The following is a 23,609-nucleotide window of genomic DNA, read 5'->3' as shown; positions in this document are numbered from 1 at the left end:
ATATAATATGACCAAATATTCATATCTATTATNTTGGTAGCCGCAATTACTTTATGCATTGCAACGGTTAATTAATAATAAAACTTTAAATCCTCGATCAGATTTATCCATTTTTATTAATTATTTAAAAATAAATATACAGTTGGCCCAGATTATCAAGAAATAATTTTAAGCTTCCAAATTACAAGGAATGGTCCTAAAATTTGATTGGATTTTTTTTTTTAAATTTTGGTGTTAAATATTTTACACGAGTTAAGCGAAAAATATCAAAATGTAACGTAGGTCTAGTGTAGAATTTTTTCTTCATTTCGTTCGAAACGGAAGAGTTAACAGACTTTGTCACTCGATTGTTAAGTTAAATCTTATTGTTTAGTCTAGGCTAGACACAATACAATTTACCTTCAGTTATACGATAGGGTACAGTACTTACACACGCGTTTATTTCGAATACAAAATACGGCGTGGCAGAGTAACTTCAATTATAAAACATTACAAATGGGATTTTTACGAATATTTAAATTTTAAAACATTAAAACTCCTGCTAAATTTCCTGATAACTTATTAATCTTCGTAAAAATATGAGGAGTATCCCCATAAACGTAATTAATTTAACCAATCCTGGCATTCTATTACGCGAAGTTTATGTGTAGAGAATACAATCTGATTTTAATTCTTATCGTAAAATGTGTAGGTATGGAAGGAACAAACGAAACCCATTCGAGTTTATAACTTTTTATGGAAAAATTACATTCTAGAAAGCTGAGAAACGGATAAAGAAAACTTTAATAACTGTATTCAACCTACTTTTAAAACAAATAGATTTCTAATTCCCTATTAGATAACAAATAAGTATGCAGAATAGTAATTGAATATGGATTCAGACTGTAATTTTTGTCTGGTTTAATAGGCAAAATAAAAAACAGAGAAAGCCAAGATTCCTAATAAAAGTTTTTGAAGAACACTCACTTAACAGAAGGATGCATTTATTGATAGCAATTTCCGTTACAATCAGTCTACACCCTAGAAGATAGGAATGTGTATTGATAATAGAGTAATTTATTACAAAGTAATAGGTCAAAATAATTTATCTGTAGATAAATTAGTATTAAACGAGCTGAACTATGTACTGCCTTTATCAACGATTAGATTTTATTACGAGAGGAACCAACGACTCATGCTAAATTCAACTTATTTACGGGTCCTCTCGATTATAGGAATTATCACAAAAAATCGCGAAGATACCGATCATATTCGAAGTTCTTGTAGATCTAGGGGCGATCATCTATTAATTTTAACTGTGTGAACAATAATTTAAAAAATAAAAATTGAGTACAGAATTAAATAATAATAATAATGTGGCACCTTCATAAATGGTTGTCGATAAAAAAAAAGAATAATAATAAGAGGAAAATTTCTGTACGATATGTTAGAAAATTTTAAAAGCTACTCAAGAAGACCTTTCTTTTTCTATAAACATTTTTAATTTCCTAAACACGCTATTTTCTTTGGATTGCATGAATAATACGCACGTTCAATCATTTTTAGATGACATATTTATGTATAGTAGGACCTGCTATACGCGGACTCTCCACACGCCGTTTCAGGTTTACTCTACTGGGGAAAAAAATACATTAAATAAAAATTTTTACTACAAATATAGTATTTATTATACACGCAGACCCCATATTTACAACTCTTGAACCAGGTATGTATTCTTTATTTGATTTCATCTAACTAATTGCTAACATTAAGTCTTCGGATTGTTTAGGAAGGTATATTAAAGGGAGTGGGGTCATATCTCCCGAACCAATTTTTCGAGTTTCCTGAAAATTTCTGGAAACATTTTCCCCTAATACACAAACTTCCCTGCAAAATTTCAGAAATTTTCGACATAAGGCGTAAGAGTCATTAAGCTTTAAAATGCATAAAAAGTCGTGCTTCCCTCAAGCATTCACATATACAGAAAAAAACCCGACGTTTCAAGGACCACAGAGTCCAAAAATGTAAAAATTTTAGAGGTCATTTGGACCGATCGCCATACCTTCCCTCTGTTATATAACACCTACGAAAGTAAAAACTCCGATAGCTCAAATATTAGTAAAAATATATAGTCGTAAACATAACTTTTTCCATTAAAATATTTAACAAAGCTTTAATAAAAGTGAAAATAATACATATATATTCAAACGTAATTAAAATTTTGTTAAACAATTAATTTATTATTTAAAAAATGTACTACGTTGTCATAGAAATTCAGAACATTTTAATTCTAAACTTTACCATGTTCTTATTTTAGAAAAAAAAAAATCAATGAATTTTTTAATAAAGGAGTGGGTGTGTCGATAGAATTCTTCCATGAAAAGGACGGACAGACTATTTTTTTTTATACATAGGGGAGATCGGGGCAACTTCGGCAAGCGGGGCAAGTTTGTCAAGCGCTTTTTTAAAAAAACAAATTAAAAGGAGACTTTGGTTATAGGTTAGGCAGTTGAGTTTTATTAGTGGCTTGTTGAGTGTAGTGTTTTTATTGTTCTCCAACAAGCGTAGTTGAATTATCAAGCAAATTTTTATTTTCGTTCAATTCCATATAATATTTTTTTTCCATTTATATTGAATTGGCAGGTTTTGTTATAATTCCATGATAACGAAAGTTACTTTTCCTGTTAGAAGGATGTAACTTCAACTTATTCACGTGGCCAGATCGTGGCTTGGCATTCTGTTCTCAGGGTTGTACTTAATGTTTCGAAATCATGACTAGCGGGGTAAGATCGGCAACATAAAGCCACATTAGAAGCAAAGGATAAAAATCAAACAGATGATAAATGAAAACATGTTTGCATTTGTTATTCATGTATATATGTCTTTGAACTTGCATTTCGTTGTAATAATATTAAATGGGTGTTGGATTTGTATTTCTTTGTTTTAATAGTGAATTCCAACTTATACATTGTTAATAACATAATTTTATATACGTGCCTATCTTGCCCCATTACTGTTGCCCCTATACCAGGGGCAACTTTAATAAAAATAATTAAAATAATTACAACTTTACAAAAAGAGAGAAGTTGCCGATCTTGCCCCTATACCCGGGGCAACTTCGTCAATTTCTCTCTTCTTGTAAAGTTGTAATTATTTTAATTATTTTTATTTCCAAACTGATTTTAACCAGTTCTATAGTAAGGTAACATTCCAATAGACAATATGCAAAGCTTTTTTTTCAGTTTACAGCAGTATTTATTACACAAAATTTAAGTAAAGCTTAACATGCCGATCTTGCCCCGATCTCCCCTATACTTTTATTCGTATGACATTTACGAATTAAAACGTATATCTATATATTTAAATATAATTTCTATAAAACCATACACGAGTCCTATATATAATTTTATGAAATATTTAATAAGTAACTAAAACTTGTTTGTGTTGTAGCTTTTCGTCAACAGTCCACCCATCAGTAGTAACAGCACTAGAATTACCAACGTCACTAACCATAAATTAAACTGCATAATGAAGGGGGAGGGAGAGATAGTTCAACTGCTGTAATGTTAGTTTATAATGAAAAGTTTTACTGTTACTAATAGAAAATTCTGTTTATTTTAATGTATGATGGATTAGATGAAAAACTTATTTTGTCGATAAGTTATTTTCGTTTCGTTTAAAAATCACAGAATATTTTATTATTAATGATAAAAGAAAAAACTTTGTTAAGTTCCTGTATACAACTAGAGGGATGCATCTACAATATATATATTGCAGTAGTGCCCAAATTCTTCGATTGATGAGCTAAATTGCGTTTAAGTCGTAGATAAGCGGGCCACAAATATTTTGTATATTCCATACGTACTAAAAGTAGGTGCATTTGTATTATTTATAAGTTATATGTCATGTACCAACGCGTACAGGGGCCGTAGTTTGGGCACCGCTGGTTTGAGGTGTAGAAAATATCACCTAATTGTCTTGTTTTAGGGCCAGGTGTCTAGTTAAAAACCATTTTTCCACATCTAACTACTGTTTCTAGTCGTTAGAAGCTAGACTAAAATCACCATAACAATAACACACTATATTGTATAGAGTAACATGCCTATAAAACATTTTGAATTCATTTATTCCTTGACATATAAAACTTAACACAAAAGATAGTTTCCGCAGCGACATTCTAGACAATAAATAATAATTGTTTTCATTAAAACTATTTAAAATACTGCTTACGAAATTAAATTGTTGGGAGATTTTTTCATTACTCACAAATTTTCTAGCTCAAACCGATTAACGTAATCAGTGAGAGTTAATCATTAAAAATTGGGTAGTTTCACTTAAGAGTAATATTTAAAACTTTTGTCATTCGTCTTCACAAGTATGTTAATTATCATTAATTAATAGTAAAATATAGATCTAAAAATTTCAATATTTGCATGGATGTAAGCAGTTATCTGTTAGCGAACGTTTAAAAATCGCAAATGTTATGGCCAATGCTATAAATGAATCATTTCCTTTCTGTCGGGAGATACGCTACTTCTAAAACATTAATAATGGTTTTTCAACCGTGAAAAATTCGTATTTATTACGTAATTAATAAGAATTTATCTTTTTTTATGAGTCAGGATTCTGGGTTATGAATTATTCATAAATTGTAGATGATTTTGTTTTGCTTCAGTTAATAGAATTCTTATTAAAAGCTTCCAATTAGAGTGCTTTCCAAGATGAAAAAAGTCGAACTTTCGTTCATAGAAATTATCTCGGAAAATCTGAAAACTCGAATTTGTTTCGCTGTATAAAGTGGAGCACGGGCATACGCAGAGGGGAGCAAACGGTGTACTTGCCCCTCCCTGGGATTGAGTAAAATATTCTACAAATTAAAATCGTAGAACAGTGGCGCACTATCTTATGTGCAAAAAGGACAATTGCCTGGCTTCCTCACCATTAGTGGGCCCCAAACCAATCTTTTATAAACTCATTATTGTAGTAAGAGTATCGAAATTTAAATTTTGTCCATATCTGAGGACCCTAGATTGCCGGCGTGGTACAGGCGCAGAGTTCAATATATTAATATATATATATTACGTAATTCGAATTCGTGTCCTTTGAGTTTGATGGCGAATGAATTTTACATACATTCGCATTTGCAGATAGATATTATAGTTCTTGTAATAAATGGACCCTTTCAAAACATGGCGTCAACAGCGTATAACACGGCTCCAGACGTAATTACACTACATTTGAATTGTCGTGCGCACGCGATAAAACACACGAAAAAAGCAAACTAAAAGAATTGATCGTTAGTGCTCATGAATATTTCAAATTACGAAACTTAAGAATATTACTACAGAATTAAACGACTAATAATTTCTATTTTTGCTCTTTCAATGGCCAACGAAAAGTTCTAAAAATAATGCCAGATTTTACAAAATTGGATATTTTAAAATCCTATTTATAAGGAGAATCTTATACATGTACTTAAGCCAAAATAATTTAAATAAAACTATAAACTTCTCTCGGGGTTTAATCTTTCGAAAATAGTTTTATATAAATATTTTACTCGATTACTGTCGTGTCGTGACGCTCCGTATTTCTGTTTGGACAGGTGATGTTTTCCGTAAATAAAAATAGTTTGGTCGTAATGTACCCAGGCGTAAAAATAAAATTCTATCCGCTTCATTTTCCTGATACGATTACCTACTGATAGTATATTTACAAAAAAGCAGGGCCATCGAAAGCTTTGTATAAGTCCCGGGGCAGAGCGGGTCCTTTTGCCTGTTTTTGGACAAATGAAATATGTAGAGAATGCTTTTATTTATTAATTCACAGCAATCTTAAAGATTTTATTTTTTGTTAGTAAATATAACATTAATTCATAAGAATAGGAGCCACGGATCCCTAAGTTTAACCCGAGTGCAGGGAAAAATCCCCTGATCTCCTTCATGCCCTGCAGATCCCTTCATTCGCACTCTGTATGGACTGTATGAACTGAATGAACCCCATGAGGTTCACTCAGTCCATACAGAATCCTTAGTAATGTTACTCGTAAACCGTAATTCCCGTATATACCTAAACGTAATGGCAATAAAATGTAAAATATTTTAGTATTTTTCCATTGTAATTTAGTAGTAATGGCAGTTCTGACTGGAACACAATAAAGGATTCTAAAATAAATTAGTAGTGTTTTAACGTCGTAGGTATATTGATACATACAAGCCGAGCTTACGAAAGAAATTTTTTGTGATAAGTAACTAAAGGGATTTTTTAATAAAAGAAATAATAAATTTATGCTGAAACACTGCGGAAAAATTTAATAGAGTCATTTTTGTGTCACTTCCTCTTAATGGTGTCACCCGGTGAGATCCCCATTTCCTGGTGACGTCTCTGCTTCAACGAAATAAATTGGGATCTCCTGTGAATCGAAGTGGGCTTAATTTCCGCGATAAGATCGATTAGCAAGGATTGTAAGACGTAAAGCCAAATCCAAATCGAATTTAATTGCAAAAATTAAGATATTTTTATACAGCCATAAAAATTTCTGGTATGACATTCTCAACTATTTGTAATATTGTAGTTGGATCCAAGAAAATCTCCCTTTACTTTGAAATATTCGACATTGGGTTACGCGCACGTCAAAATTAAGAAAAGTCCTTTCTTCTTTTTATTTCCGAAACGAACCCGTGTTTAGCTTCCGGGATTCTTTCTTGGGCAGGATGTGACGTAGGGAGGGGACGCTCGGATTCGGTGTTCCACTCGGACGAGAGGCACGAAAGCGCCGGAAGTGTGTATTTTCGAAAGAGTTCGTTAAGGCTTGTCACATTTGAAGCGGCCGAGTTAATATACGATTTTCTTTTCTTAGTAGAACACTCTTCCGGTCGTCCCAAATCGCGCAATTAAAGGGCGCCACGGAGGGTGGTTAAGCCGAGCGGGTGGCAAAATGGGCAACGGAAATGTCGTCCGTCATGCCGGCGATTTTTGACGAAACGGGTGGTTCGTTTCCGGCAGCGTCGCGTCGGTGCGTTAAATGGAAACGTTGGCACGTGTACTGTACATTGTTTGTTTTTCTGTTTTGCAGAGAGTTCGTCGCGTGAAGGTCGCAGTCGACTGGAGGAAGAGAAATCGCCGGGGGAAGTCGGAAGCCGAGAAAGCGGCCCGGCGGGAACCGGGCCGTATGAAGAGCATCCGGCGCCCTCCACTCCTGGGCTGTGAGAGTCGAATGCGGGCGGCCGAGGGTCCCGCCGGCCGCCCGGACCATGAACGGTAGCGCGGCCAAGTCGACGACGGGCACCGGAAGTCCCCCGCCCGGAGGCAACGCGGCCGCCAACGTCACCGTGTCCAGTAACTCCACCAAACCGCTGTTGGACGTGTCCAGGACCATCACCCGCCCGGCCAGCCTGGCCGCCGTCTCCAGAAGGTCGCTGGTGGAAGAACAGGTGGAGAAGGGCATCTACCAGATGCTGGCCTCGCTGGCCCTGCTGTGCCTGCTCTCCCTGCTCATGTCTTTCCTGGCCCTCTTCTTTCTACAGAAAGTGGCCTCTTCCCTCGTCTCTCCCGAAGACTTCAAAAAGAACGGAGAGAAAAAGATAGTGGTCAATCCCAAAGAGTATTTCGCCGTCTACCAGGTGTCGGTGGCGCTCTGCACTCTGACTTTGTGCCTCAATCTGTGTTGTCTATTCGTCTGTTGCATCCAGTTTCTCTTCGCCATCAAATTAATGAAGATACCTCGAGGCAACGAAAGGTAACCTTTAATTATCTCGCCGCGTGACGTTTTTTCTTTCCTCCCCACTGGAATCGGTCTTCCGCGCCACGAATTTCGGAAAGACCCGCGAAGCCCGAATTTGTCGAAATTGTTGCCTAGTATCCGTTGTTATGCGAATTTCCCCATTTCCTAGTTGGGATCAGATCGGAACATTTTGGGATTGTTCGTTCCAGCCTCGGGGGTCGGATGCGAGAAGAAATTCCGGTTTTACAATAGATAATGGAGATAAAACGAAGAGTAGATTAAAGGATGTGGAACATGGTTGACGGAAACGATATCAATTTTTTGTAAGTAAAAAACTTCACTCTAATTCTTTCTATTGTTGAAAAACCAGATAACCTGAGGAATGTATTCTTATAGAATATTGTCGGAAGAACTGGAAAATGATCGAAAAGAACAGATAACAGAACCCGGGATCGATCTTGTCGCGGTGTCTTTCACTTCTTATCCGATTAACTATTAAATTAAATCTCCGAATTAGTGTTTTATGCTACATAAGAACAAATAACAATTTAAATATCCTCCAGAGACTTTTTGCATTGTTAATTTCCAATCTTGTCTAAAAAATGTATTATAGTTTATTGTTTACTTTTTATAATTTTTATCTTATTATTGTTGTTTTACGTCGTTGTGGGGATGGCATCTTTGTCCTTTGGAATCGCCTTTATAGTAAAGAATAGAATCAAAACTATGCTTTACCTACTTCGAACCTACATCGATTATTTTTTGTATATTTTTGGTAATGACCATAAATCAGGAGAATTTGCAGGGGTTAGTAAACAGGGATTAAGAATTGTTCACTAAATCGAAGATTGAACTACTATTAATATTTGTATTCTAACGGAACTGTACATTTTACAGTAGAGTTTTTCATCCTAGTAACTTTTCCCACAGTTTGAAGTGATGAAACAAGTTCCCTTATCAAAGTATCACGAGATCCAAAATAAATGCGAGAGAGATAATCATTTTGAACAAATTATTGTATTTCTCTCTAAGGAGGTATCATTATTTCTTGGCATTCACGAGGAATTCTTATCACAACATTTTCTTTTACAAAACTGAACTGACAATCTTTATAAATAGTTAATTAAAATAAACGTGGTTCCAGCAAATTATAATATTAGTTATTACCTACGATTACAAAAGAGAACAATTCATTAAAACCAAAACCAATAAATAAACATATAAGATGCGGATTAAATACGAAATTATGTAACCACATAGCAATTAATATACTAGACTTTATAGAAAAAAACAATTCGAATTTTTAATATGTACTTCTGCATCATTTCTAACGCGGACTTAACAGTCAAGTCAACAAGCTCGGTTAGAAAAAATTACACGTAAATTTGCTACAGAGTCAGTCACACGCGATTTTACAGTCAGAGGTTGGTCACACCAATCTAGAATATCTTCAATTGGCTACAAGCCAGATAAAACACGGAAATAAAATACGGTTTGTGTGTACTCAGATACGCTCTACCGGCCAAGGACGAAGCTGTATTATAGTCACACTCTATCTTGTAAAACTTGTCGAATAATAAGAAAGCTAGTAACGTTTTGCTAAATTCGATAAAACTGAATTCATAGAACTCATTCCAAAATATTTGACTAACCTCAGAATAAGTTATTTTAAAGTTTATATCTCGTTTCTATTGATCCTCCATTCAAACTATCTTGTTTAAAAATATTAACAAATGAATTTTTATAATAATAACAGCGAGAATGTATTGTAAATGGCGAATCATCTGACTACTTCGCTGTTGTCAATGACAACGGTAATTTCTGCTAGTGAGCTGATTAGAAATTCAAAGTCGTTATTATTTGACTCGTTCCAGGTGTGCGTAAAAAGCAGTTCTTCTATTGTTCCACAAATAAAATACTGAATGACACTGTAACATGCAACGAAAGTTTTTACTCATAATTTCCATAATGCCAATTCAAAGAAATCATAGATACAGCAGCAATCTGTATTCGTTGCAAATAATTTACTATAGAAAAACAGATTTTCCGGTAAGCTAACGAGACATAGGATATTAAAAAAAATTATTTGAAGGGGCTAATTTGGACTACATAACCTATATATATTCCCAAATTGTACTGAGCTATATAGCCATGCTTGTAGGCGTATTTTTAAAAAATCATTTTAACGAGTTTTATCACTTACATCTGATATAGTTTGCATAGATACGAAAATATATGTTAAGGACGTCATCAATTACGAATAATATATTTTTAATATACAGATACTAAACAAATACGAAGCGGAAAATTCCATTTAATCCGGTGATACAGTTTCAAGATCTATTTAACGTTAATTAATGTCCCCTAGTGCTTAATTAAGAATGTGCATTCTCTCCCATTTGTATCTATTGGAGTGATTCTTGTTATGGTTGCAAGCAACACACATTCGTACGTCTCTATTGAACTATGTTAATGCTTCTAATTATTATAAGGATACCTAACAATGAGATAATGCATTTCGGTTAACGCTTTGCTTTTGGATCAGTTAGCTACTGTATTTAGCTAACGGATCCAATTTACTTTTATCAATTTTTGTATACTTATAACTTTAAAAATGATATAATATGACCAAATATTCATATCTATTATATTAATACTTATAAAATTATTTGTATATATTTCTATGCATATTTTGATGTTTAAGAATGACAAAAAACTGAAGTGAGACAAACTAGATTAAAAATTTATCCGAACAAAATGGATACTTTGCATATTCTGTAATTAGAATTACAGTATATACAGTAGTTACGAACACCAGACTATCTGCTGACATATAGGCTACTATACCAGGTGATCGTAGAGTACCCCTATTGAGCACTGTTTTGAGATATTTAGCAGTCCAAATGCAATAAAATCTGGTATGGTGATATTTCAGAACGTTATGGACATTTACTTAATTAAAAAAAATTAGTTACAAACTCGCTCTACGGCACTTTTGGTGCTGCACTAGTCTTATGCAAACATTTTATTTGTATGGCTTGTGATGCAGGAGATAGTGTTCACTGAGGTCCCCATTCTGAATAAAACCTGAAGGCGATGGACACTGTTCAACGGCCGGCCGTAACTGATCTTGTGTGATGCTTCTCACATATTTAATATGATACGGTCTTTCAAGGCTGGCAAATTTCAATTTTTTCCCAGAAAACCATAATTTAAGTATCTCCATAAATAAAACTGTTTTTTTTTTCATGCGCCAAAAATCCTTTAGCGGAGAGTTTTTGTACCAAGTTTTTATTTTCCCGGCTGTTATACATAACAGAGGGAAAGTATGGCGATCAGTCAAAAAAATGACCCCCAAGATTTTTACATTTTTGGATTCAGGGGACTTTGAAACGTCGAGAAATGCAAAGAAATTCCGGGATTTTTGTTGTATGTATGGATGTTAGCGTTTGTGTGTGTGTGTCTGGGACACGATTTTCTTCACCCTCTTTGAAACTTAATAACTCCCGTGAGTTTGGCGAAAATTTCTGAAATTTTGCAGGGAGGTTTGATTATTAGGGGGTTGGATGCTATTAAATTTTGGTGATTAAAAGTCGATGGGAAGATAAAGGGGGTACGTGTGTATCTCCAGTAAGGTCGGACTTAATGACGATTATACTCGTTATTAGCACTTACAAATTTTTTTTATAAAACCCATTCCTACACTCAACATTAATTAAGCTTTTTTCCATTTTATAATAGTTAAAAACAGGGCAGTGGAGTCGGAATCGGAGTCGTCAAAAAATCCGCCGACTCCGACTTCTTTTTACTTCCCAACTTATGTATAATACAAAACGGTAAACTATTGGAATCGTGTCAAATTTGACCCTCCGAGATTTTTGCAAACATACACGTTTGGAGACCTCCCGAACCCAAAAAATTTTAAATAGAGTGAGAAATTCGTGCGTGCGTTGACGTCTAATTTGTTTAATTTTTTTTTATTTTTTAAGAATAAAAGAGAATAAAAAAGTTTAAGATAAAGTTTAAGAAACTTAATCTAGTACAGTAGCATGTGTATAAAGGGGTACTAATGCTATTAAATTTTGGTTCTTAATTAAAGGTAGACAGGATGAATACATAGAAGGAAGTGAAGGAATATGCCATATCTCCAGTGTGGTTGGGCTTAATGACTATTTTACTCATTATTAGCATTCACATAAGTTTTATAAAAAAAAGTCTCTATCCTCAAAAATTCAGCTTTTTGTCATTTTATAATAGTACAATAAATCCCGTTAAGATGTTCTCGCCTGAGATGTTAGAACGTATATGGGGGCATGATTTACTTCAACCACTTTGAAGCTTAATAACTCCCGTGTTAAACCATCCGACTCCGATTTAAAAACCACAGAAGTAATTAGGCTTCAAACAGGGTAACAAAATCATGCCCCCCACACAGTTTAACATCCATGCATCAGGAAAAAACCGAATATTTCGCATATCTCGACATTTCAAGGTGTCCTGAGTCCAAAAATGTAAAAATTTGGTAGGGGTCATTTTTTGCCCGATCGCAACTTTCTCTCTGTCAGCCGGAAAGTAAAAATTATTGAATACATATTTATATATTGAGTGTGTCATTACTTAGGAGTATTCTAACTTTGAAATAAAAGCGTTTCTACTTTCTATCTTTATTAGAATTCTATTTATTGAATATTTTATTCTGAGGTCGCGTGATGACATTAGAATTTCCGGTTCTATTTTGGTAACAAGTCCGTCCCTGGTTTTAGTCGGAGTCGGTAGATTTTTACACGACTGGTTACAAATATAAAATTTTTAAAATATCATAACAGATGGCGCCACCAAATGTTTCCGGTAAAGTTCAGCAACTCGTCGCTGGTTTATTTTTAACGGAAATGTCATCCGCAATGTCCTGCAATATTACATAACGGATTTGGTTTTATTTGGAGCTAAATATATTTGTATATAGAATTGAATAGAGTCGCTTTACGATAACCCAGAATTTAGAAAACACATGGTGCTTTACAGCTGTTTGGTGCAAAATCAAACCTGTTTGCTAAAAATACAGAATAGGAAAATCCTCCTATTGAAGAGTTATAATAAATAAAGTCAATTTTTGGTCAAATATTAAAATTTTAGAAGTAAATGCCTCATTGAAGAGCGTTCTGATTTTATTTGTGTAGAAATGAACCCCAATGGTGCTGACTGAAATCATATTTTTATTTTGCATGTGTACAGTGTAGGGATAATTTCATCCCATATAAATGCATTGAAAATCTTTCGAAATATTATAAAATGCTCGTCATTGGCTCATAGAAACAGTAGGAATGGAGTAAATTTAAATAATCTTTATGACTTACCGAAAACAGACGACATTTTTGAAGTTAGGCCTAATTTCACAACGTCCTTTATTGAAGAGGTTTGAAAGATTCTAAAAAGAAGTTAATTCTTCCGGTTTATTTATTTATCAAAATGCTTATAAATATATATATTTGTATGTATATCTTACCGGTATTTTTTAAAATTCGGATATAAAATAAAATAATTATTTCTCGAGCGTTGATCGATTGAATAAATTGAATTGAAGAACAGACGACACGAACTTTCGAATCGACGCAACGCGGCGCTTCTATCGTCGCTCGCAACATGTCGAGAGAAAAATTAGTAAAATTCCTAATTGATTCGTTTGCACGAAGACGGATCGAAAATATTAAGAAGACAATGAATACGAGAAACAATTAAACAAAAGTAAATTGAAGTTAAAGTAATTAATTTTTTTTTTTTTTTTATCATTATAAACGTCGGTCGGTGACGCCTAAAAGACGTTACTCCGACTCGTCACAATAGACAAGAACATAATTAAATAATTAACTCGTAAATTTAATTATTTGGGCGTAAAAAGTCGACATTTCCGAAAAACTGCTTTTTTTTCTTTTTAATGCGTGATTCGTTAACATTATTTGTAAATTTTAAATGAAATTTTCCATACCCTATCGCAATTGTTATATACAAACATACCGGTGTATTGTAAACTGAATACGTTCTATCGACCGTAATTCTAAACGCCAATCGTAATTCGTGTCACGCGTGATTTTCTCTTACTTCTTGTTGTAATATATTAATAACAAATGCGCATTCGTGCGTGACTCGAATTTCGATTTGTTGCATTCTGATCGTTAGTTCTAGTTATATGTAACGTGTTCTCTTGTCGTACACGGGGGTTTATCTATGTAAATCTCTGTTGTATAAAGTGCTTGATAAAGTACTAAGATGGCTTCTTTCACTCGTATATAGCTTTGATTTTTTCTATATATATACGAAATTCGCGAAGAATTATGTCCAAAGGCGTTAAACTAGAAGACACTTAAAGTGCAGATGTATCATATGTTATTCTATCAATCTTGATGGGTTTATAGATAATTTTTTTTCTTCTTATCGAATTTATTTATATCTCTTATTTTTCAAAAATCGTTTTAAGAACCTGTTGTCGCCAAAATAGCTGCGGATGACCTTGAACCCTGCATCATAAAAAATGCTGCAACTTGACTTTACGTTAGTAGAGTACATAATTTTCGTTCTGGATGCTATACGCGGATTCGTTCCATAGCGATAATATAAATTTAGATTGATGTTAACGGCCGTTACAATTTATATATCAATCTACAAATAAGTTTTTAAAAATATTTATACGTATTAAATAATTAGTAAGAATACTTTTACGATTTATTTTCATATATTTCCATTCTTGAATGTGAAATTTGTATAGACGTTCGAAAGAACTTTACTTACCCAGAGATTTAGTCACATATCTAGAAAGTGTTTAAAGTGGTAAGTAAAGTGATAACATCTGAAGTATACGTGACTGTAATGTTCAGGATATAAACAATGTAGCAACTATCGTATTAAAATGTGTAGTTACACCTACTTATGTCAACCTGTGTTTAGCATAATTATAGAGGTATCCGTTTAGCTTCCTGGTTGAGAATTTCAGTTTTTTGGCATCACACGTCTTTTCTGGATTACACTCGATCTATTTTCTTCAACAATTATACTTCAATTATATTAAAATACACGAGAATTATGGATGCTGCGTTACAGCCATTCAATACAGTCGACCTCCCCCATAACACTGTTGATTATTCCGTTTTATATGAATTCCACGTTGTACGAGTCACTTAAATTTTACAAATAGGAGTGCCGGGTTGTGAATGGCTCACGTGTTTGTAAAATCTAAGTGACTCGTACAACATGGAATTCATATAAAACGGAATAATCAACAGTGTTATAGGGGGTCGACTGTATATTAATCACACGAATAACTGTGCCAAATATTTCATTATTTTTCAGTTCCACAATTCTATATAATCTGTGAATTGCGAATAACTATTTTAAAACGTTTAACTCAACGTACTAATGTATACAATTAACGTACGAACTAATCATTCAGCTAACACGCAATATAATGAAATTCAGCTCAGATTACAATATTAATGAGTAATCGTGTGGTTTTTATCAATAATAAATTTCTAAGAGTAACATGAGTCAGGAATATTAATCAATTAACTTTGTGAGAAACTTAACGTTTAACTTTAAGAATATATTGTTAAAGGCAGCGTGTCTTTTTTGATTGATTAGACCAGAGGTCGGCAACCTGCCGTTCGTTAGTTGCGTGTGACTTTTTAGATGCAATCTTTTGTACGATTATTGTTGACGATAATAGAGAAAATAAAGGAACACTTTCTTACATAGATAACTTACCTGCGTTTTTATGCTGTGCTTCAACAAGTAGTTTTTGTGCATCTAATCGATCAGAGACGTCAAGGATTCATTTCTAACATTGGTTAAAAAAAAAAAAAAATATGTTCGAAATTCTAACTGCAAAAAATTTTGATCTTTTTAGAAATATTTATCTACCTCTGAACATGTCTATTATTAAATAATCTATACTCTTAGTAGCCAAAAACTGCAATACTAGAAGGATATAGACAAGTATTATTAAGATTGCATTTGATGGTTAATAATAGTCCATACTCGGAATTTAAATTATGTTGAATCATTTATCATTTTTATAACATACTTAGGGAGATGCTCAGATGAAAGATGCTTAGATTTAGGCTATATAATGGTGACGTTCAAATAGGCAGATTAGGTGTTATATCGCTATGAATTAATTACGTTCCTGTATAAGAAATACGCGAGGAGTGTGAAAATTGATATATAAATTTACATTTCTCGTATAGAAATTTTGAAAATGAAATCTCACCATTGAATATTTCGTTACAAATTCTAATATTGATTTTACTATCTTTAAATGTCATTTTGAAGATTTCAATTAGGTTAATCTCCTCAAATCGATCTGTAATTGAGATTTAAAATCAGATCTTAAAAGTAAATTTATTTATTTATTCATCATTTAATGCGTTTCTTCAATATTTTTAGAACATTTATACTTATCAAGTTTGTAATATACTTCCATTATAGCACATATACGTTGCGCTTTCAGGAAACTTTATTAGGTCCTACGTGCTTAACAATTTACTCATGCTTAAATTCAGACAACGACCTACAGTAACCGTCATCTTTGCTTTTAGTGTCGTTTGCAAGCTCGAGTGATTCCGGAAGAATGAAAAATCTTATGAATTGGATCGTGTTTTAATGAACGACTCTTTCACAATAGCGTAAAGCTGGGATAACACTAGTAAATTTCTTCCGTCCATCTAAAATATCACTTGATTAGAGCACGGAATCGTCATGAACGGATCGTTACGGTAATTTCAAACCCATGTACAATAGGTTTATTTAACTCTCCAACTGTATCTATATGTGATAAACGAATTAATGTGAAGAAATCATCCTAATTAAGATTAGTGTCATTTGATAGATCTATATTTTTTCCGGTTTACGCTCTCGAAAGGACTTAATAATCATCGTGTCTTGAAATAATTGGAAAAACGATTTAAATGATTATATCGAAATAAAGAGACTCGATAAAAAGCTAATAGCGCTAGAAGTCGTATTATAAGCAATTTTTCTGTTTAATTCTACACTTAATATGTAATTTAATATAAATTTTCTCTAATCATTCTAGCAAATCTAATATGAAATCGTAGTATTAATAATAATTGATACACTACACTTGATCTTTTAGACCATAAGTCACTGGAAAGTACGACAATTTAGTACGTGAACTGAATAAAACATTTCATGGAAATTTATTATCAAAAATGTCTTCAATTCATTCCGTATAAGAAGTAAATTAGATAAAATAAACTCTACAAATCTTTTATTACTTCGTTGGATCCTGTTCTTTTTTAACGGGGACTCGTTGTCTATCCTTCAACCCTTCGCAAAAAAAAAAAAAAAAAATTATGAAGAAGGTTAAGAGAATAAAGAATTTTCCTTATCACTTCTCATTTTGCTGCCAGAAGGTTCCAGAATTCAGATAGATTCTCATTGTTCTCTATTTTCAATGAAGGCTGCATAATGGCACCGAATACCTAGTAAAACGTAGAATTATTTATTTTGATGAATGCAGGAAATACTACATTATTAATTTTGATGAATCATTTGTTGTCACATCGATTCCATTTGACAGACACAAAAGTATATTATTATTCCAATCGATTCAAAAATCAATTTTTGTATTTTTTTCCAAATAATATACTAATTTAGAGAAGAAAGGTTTTTTTTAGATAATTATTTTGTTTACAGCACATTCATTAATTTTCATCTAGATTAATTTTCCGTAACACATTATCAATAGTAATTAATATATAAAAACCTAATGAAGCGCCCTGGATAGATAGTGATCGATACGTAAGCTAATGCAGCCATTTTTATATTTGTACAAAATGGCTGCATTGCAAATATAAATCAGATGCCAAACGGATGGCCAAGTCGATTAAAACATTAACTTACCGGACGTGGTACGAAAAACCCCAAGTATTTTTTGGTGGGTGATCTGTCACGGATATGCCAGGTTCCATCTATCAGCCCCATCATGGGTCTGGCCGAATTCACGACTAAGAAAGCCTTTCTTCTATCACTCTTAATACCTTACATCAGGGGTCGGCAATCTATGGCACGCTGGACGATTTTCAGTGGCACTTGATTGAATAGAAATGTAGTAAAAATTATATTTTATTTATTAATTACACATTTAAATGGAAGCCATACTTTAGTGTAGACCGTAGTACATTAAAATAGACGAATCTGTTGCTTGTATATTTATATTATAGTGTATGCCATGTCACCATCTACGTGTAGTGCTGCGCTTTACGTGTAAGAATATAATTCAATTAACAACTTAACTTCAAAATTATATATTTTTGAAGTCCATTATAACCGTGCCCATGCTTTTCCTAGAGTAACCCCTTCTTAGTGCCCACGGGGCGAAAAGAGTTAAAAAAAAAAAAAAATACACTAGATTGAAAGAGTCCAAAAAGATATCACAATAGTTTTATATTGTTTTTGTATAATACGCATCACAACTCCTAGAAAGGAGCAATTTTCATGCGACAAAATATTGATTTCTATTCGTGTTTATCGATATTGGCTTATTTTTATTTTCGGTTTCACGAAATATAAATGCCACAGGCAATAAGAAGTGTTATTATTATTATTTTTTTTGTTCGGCATCTTTTGTTTTATTTGAATTTCATCACTCTTAAACAGGAATGATTTGAAAGAATTAAAAAAATTTCGAGAGAACCATCCACTGTGAATTAGGTCAAGGTCCATTTTGCTTACTTTTACCTTGACGACGATTTACTTTCACTACCAATTAACTTTTTCGCAATAATTTTATCAGCAATTCGGACGTATCTTGTTTTTATGTACTCAGAAATTTGCCTTATCTCGATAATAGACCGTGATGAAGTACAAGTTCTTTGAAGTTTTCTCACACGAATGTAACATTTATTAAGACCTTGTCATTCGTAATTGGATAAGGGATCAGTGACCTCTTTTCTTTATAAAGTAAACCATTCGAGAATTCAATAACTTTGAGTAACGATTACGAAATTTAAAAACATTCAATAAAAATACTTTAATTTTCCATAAAAAAAAATTGCAAGATGCTAATTGGAATGTTAATCTCTTATTCTCTTCGCTACTGAAGAATTTAATGACAGATATTAATTTTTTTTTTTTTTAATCTCCGAAGGCCGTTAAATATACATATGAAACATAAACTCGGAGTAAGGTTTGTGAATTTTAAAATATTTTATCTTTTATACGGAACATTTTATTACTATATTCGATCCGATTTCATCACAACCTGTTCGTTAACCTTAACTAAAATAACGACATTCGTTGTTCTTGTTCCATTCAGCACGTAGACTTGAATGGAACAGGACAACGAGTGATTTAAAGTTTAAAGTAATTTTATGCTAGTGAATTTTATCGTCTAGTGATTCGTAATAACTTTATGACGTGACGCATAGTCTTGTTTCCTGTACTGTACGTCTTCATTTTACTGTACTAATTTCAGAATTATTATACAAGTATAATTAATAGAAATGTATTCGTTTTAATGTTCTTTCCCCCAATCTAATGCTGCCTTTTGCATGGATTGATAAAAGTAATACAGGTACATGAAATTCTGTTATCGATTAGGATCGTTTCCGATTCATCCTCCGGCATTAATCGTGAAATTTAGGCATTGTTACAGCCTTAATGAGGAATACCACGCTGAGTATTAATACTTGAAGCCTATAACATCAATACCATAAAAAACCATAACAATGTGATAATATATTTCCTTTTTTTCTAGTGTCTGGATTCATACTTACCACAAATAACCACAAAGAAACTTTTCTGATCCAATCACTTTACTATAAGAACTTATAGAAGAATCCACAAAAATTGTAATTTTAGAACTAAAATGTTACAAGAAATTTAAAATTTCTCGTCACTGGGTGTTAACTTTTTTTTTTTTTTTTTTTAAAGAAGAAATGTTTCCTGGCCTCGGGAAAATTTTGTATTGTGTTGGGTGGTGGAACGTGGGACGTGAGTTTTAATCGACACTCGTCTTACTTAATCCACCCAAACTTAACCCCGTTCTTTAAATTTTTAGCTGGATCCGGTTTCCGGTGATCGGGGTCAGACGTAAGTTACGTGAACATCTGTTAATATAAACTTTCTAAAATTTACGTTTTATAAATACAAAATATGGATTTTAGGAATTATCTCTGTGTGTGTCTTGTGTTATCGTGTTCTGTTGTGTGTTGTTTACGTAGTGTAATTTGTAATTTTTCTATTATTGAAACATTTTTAATACTAATTTAATCACTCTTTTTTTTTTTTAAATATCTTGAAACACCTCTGATGTTTTAAATTCGTTCTTAGTTTGTCTAATAATGCTAACGGTCGTTACGGCAATTACAGCTGTGATATTAGTAACTGTCGGTTCTAACGGTTAACCGAAATCCTTTTGTTATCTCATCACCTTCAAACTTTCAGTTAGAAGTATTTCATTTTAACAATTACAGTACAGTATTTAGTTTTAAAATAACTAAACCAAACAGCGTATAAATCCTAAATAACTTTCATAAAATTTTTTATCTCCTTGTTCATAATATTTGAAAGATTTTTGGAGAAATATGATATTCTTTAGCAACACTTATCGCGTTTTAAATAACAAATAATTCAAAGATTAATATCATTTACGTTATTTTCAGGACCAATAAATTTCTGAAGAGAAGTTCGCAGACAAGAATTGTGGCCATTAGTGGCTTCTTCCTCTCCATCCCCATCTTTTTCACAGGTGTGTTACAAGCATCTAGTCAAATATTGCTTCTACAGTGGTACCTCAGGTTACGAACGCCCCAGCATACGAAATTTTCAGGATACGACATGAAATTCGAACATATTTTTGCTCCACGATACGAACAAAAACTCACCATATTTGTTTTTCTTACTACAGTTATTTTTTTAATGTATTACTTGGCTTTAATTTGAGTATGTTTTTCGCGTTGGAACGAATTATTTGGTTTTACATGTAATCGTATGGGAAAAGATGATCCACCTTACTATATTTTCATGATACGATCTCAGTTTCAGAACGGATTAATTTCGTATCCTGAGGTACCACTGTATCTCTAAATGAAACATAAAAGTCTACAAAAAATGTAGATGAATCCGAGTCGATTCTTATATGATATTCTTGGTCATTCTTACACGAACAGGGAGCGATCTGTTTTCTCAAACAATTCTATTTGTATTACGATAGTAATTTAGTAATTCAAAAACTGAAAAAGTGGTCTTCGAGACCTCGACATAATTCGATGCCCAAAAACAATAGACATCAATTTGAAATTTTACGCTCGATCTTCAAACTGTTTACTATTCATGCCACGTAGTTAAACCAATTTTGATCCTGTAAACCCGAGAAAATTTTAGTTACTGTAAAATGGAATGTCTGATCGTGTGTAAATTCGGTTCTTCCATTCCAATTTTAGTAATTTGTGTGTAAATTTTTGATGTCTTACAAACCAAAATTTTAAATTTGTGACTATCATGAATAGAAATTACGGGCCCGCCGGATTTCCAAGACGATTTAGGCATCGGTCTACCTCTTTGGGAATCCGGGATCAATTACTGGCATTGAAAAGATTTCAAGAATTTTTTGGGGGTATCTATCCAGTGAAGGCCTTTTTAGTAGAGGAAATGACCCTTTTGCCTCCCAGCGGGATCTCGTAGATAATATCCCCAGATGATTTGAAGTAGCTATAGTTATGAGAACCCGAATCAAATTCGAACTCGGATTCCACAGCCATAAAAATTCTGACAATATTATATATTAAGATGAAAATTATGAACTCTGATTCAAATAACAATGAATTTCTTTTAACTGTAGGTGTCATACTGTTCACGTTCATCCATTTTCACGAAGTACCGGCCATTATCACCAGTATTATCATCGGATCGGGAGTGGTGTTCTGCGGCGTCACTTCGGTCCAGAACGTGTATCTGTGGCAGTGGGAGAAGACCAGAGCTCTAGAAGAACTGGTCGAGAGCAAACTGAGCCATTTCGGAGAGTCAAACGAGATGACTACTCCGGGAGCCATCGAACTGTCCACTTTGGTGTGATCGGAAAGCGTTACAGGGTATCGGCCATGGATGGGATCCGAATACATAATACACTTTCTCACCGTGTAAAAAAGTCATTTTTGTTAAACATTCGTAATTTATTAATCTAACTTGTACGAAAATAACAATAAATGTTATTAATGAAAATTCAAATTCTAAAAAAAAAAAAACATGGCTTGGTGTTGTTTGTATCGACTAACTTAACAAAAAGTTTGAATAATCAATAAATGGATTGAGCTTAGATTAAATCTGTTAACCGTAAATGAACTACATTAATTTTTTGTCAATATTTTCGATTTTAAATTGGATTCATTCAAATTTAAAATGTAATTACAGTATTAAAATATATAAGAATTTTCTCACGAAACTCTTCTAAAAATAGAAATAATCGAAGGTACACTCAGGAGGAATCGACGAACTGTGAAAATGAAAAAGTGGATGTAGTCAAAATGCGACATTCTTTAGGGACCGTCCATTAATTATATGTAAATTTAAAGGGAAGAGATCGAGAAAAGTACAGTACATCATTGTACATAATGGGAAGGGTCGAGGTATTGAACTATTTTTAGTGGTATTAGTGGCCTACGAAGTTTTACTTATAAGTCTACTTACTATTCATGTGAATAAATTATAAGTTAGAAAAAATGAAATCCATGAAGAATTCTACACGTAATTAAAGGAGAAGGGCATTGCACAACAGAGGGAAGGAGTCAAAAGTAGTTTAAAAATACACGTAACTTATGAACAGTCCCTTATAAAATATTGAATATTTTGGATGTGTATCACTTTATATTCAGCAAAATACATAAACTTATTTCAAAAATTAATTCATTTCGATGTCAAGTTTAAATCTTTACACTCTTAAATTTATTTCGTGTAGATTATTAATTGCGTGTGTTTTGCTTATTCAAATTATTACATTCCACATATTTCAACATTTAAACTTGGGCACTCGCTCTTACATAAACAGGTTGATGAGTGCATATAACTACTAAACACTGGTAGTTTGTGATCGCGGGTTTGTTACTCACCAAGCGACTGGCTACGTGAAGTTTTTCAGGTTTTCTTCACATGTATGGCATCTAAATAGGGTCTACGGTAGTTTTCCTATAGAAAGTTCTCCGGGGAGGCACTTTTCTCTTGGCAAATCGCCCATGTGTTGCGCTGTGTTATCGTATTAATCCCATATTGAATATAAACTGTATTCCTTGCAATAGATAATAAGTAAAAGAAGACCAAATTTAGTCTTCACGCCTACATCATAACTTAATTAGGCATCAAATACTGGTGGTAATAAGACATGATATGTCAATTTTGAGAAATGTTTTTAACTAAATAATGGGCAATTAGGAAAATAAGGAAGTGTTTCTATTACCTTATAAATGATACAACAAACTCTTATAAATTTGAAAAATGGATCAGGCACTAAGAGAGCCTTTCTTCAAGCCCATCGCGAGTTCGACGAGGCCCATAATGGGGAAGGCGGGTGATGAGAAACGAGGTTTGATATATCCAGAACAGATCATCACATAGATTCAAACTCGGAATATCTGAGGCTGGTGCTTTATACTTGTATATCTCGGTCGTCCGGCCGGCACTTTAAGAGATTTATAACACTGGAAAATGGTACTTTTTTGGTTGCTGTAGTCTACGAAAATGAACACTGATCTTGTTCATTGTTTGATGAACACATAAATAAGTTTAGCGCGCTTGACATGAAATTTCACATACACAGTAAATTATGTAAATTTAATAATAAAGTATATTTCTATAGTTTCATTAGCGAGTATAAGTTTTCGGCTAAATTTAAAAAATACCTATTATC

General features: G+C 33.1%; 1 protein-coding gene and 1 long non-coding RNA gene across 2 annotated transcripts in view; one reads left to right on the top strand and one right to left on the bottom strand.

The window, feature by feature from the left end:
• LOC111624271 overlaps nucleotides 1-13,434 on the bottom strand; it is a 45,033-nt gene extending 31,599 nt beyond the window's left edge. Inside the window, exons 1-2 of the long non-coding RNA XR_002756546.1 lie at nucleotides 13,203-13,434; nucleotides 13,054-13,124 (exon numbers count right to left, since the gene is read on the bottom strand). This is a non-coding gene — a long non-coding RNA (uncharacterized LOC111624271). The remainder of the gene's footprint in view (nucleotides 1-13,053; nucleotides 13,125-13,202) is intronic.
• On the top strand, nucleotides 7,081-21,954 carry LOC111624269. The gene is made up of 3 exons (XM_023367083.1): nucleotides 7,081-7,714; nucleotides 20,374-20,459; nucleotides 21,552-21,954. The coding sequence occupies exons 1-3, from the start codon at nucleotides 7,230-7,232 to the stop codon at nucleotides 21,782-21,784; spliced, it is 804 nt and encodes a 267-aa protein (XP_023222851.1). The 5' UTR covers nucleotides 7,081-7,229; the 3' UTR covers nucleotides 21,785-21,954.
• The last annotated feature ends 1,655 nt before the right edge of the window (nucleotides 21,955-23,609 follow it).

Source organism: Centruroides sculpturatus, unplaced genomic scaffold (genome assembly GCF_000671375.1).
Source record: "Centruroides sculpturatus isolate CEXI.00-Female unplaced genomic scaffold, Cexi_2.0 scaffold242, whole genome shotgun sequence".
Lineage (NCBI taxonomy): Eukaryota > Metazoa > Arthropoda > Arachnida > Scorpiones > Buthidae > Centruroides > Centruroides sculpturatus.
The sequence above is the reverse complement of the archived record's forward strand: the minus strand, read 5'-3'. Positions and strand labels throughout refer to the sequence as shown.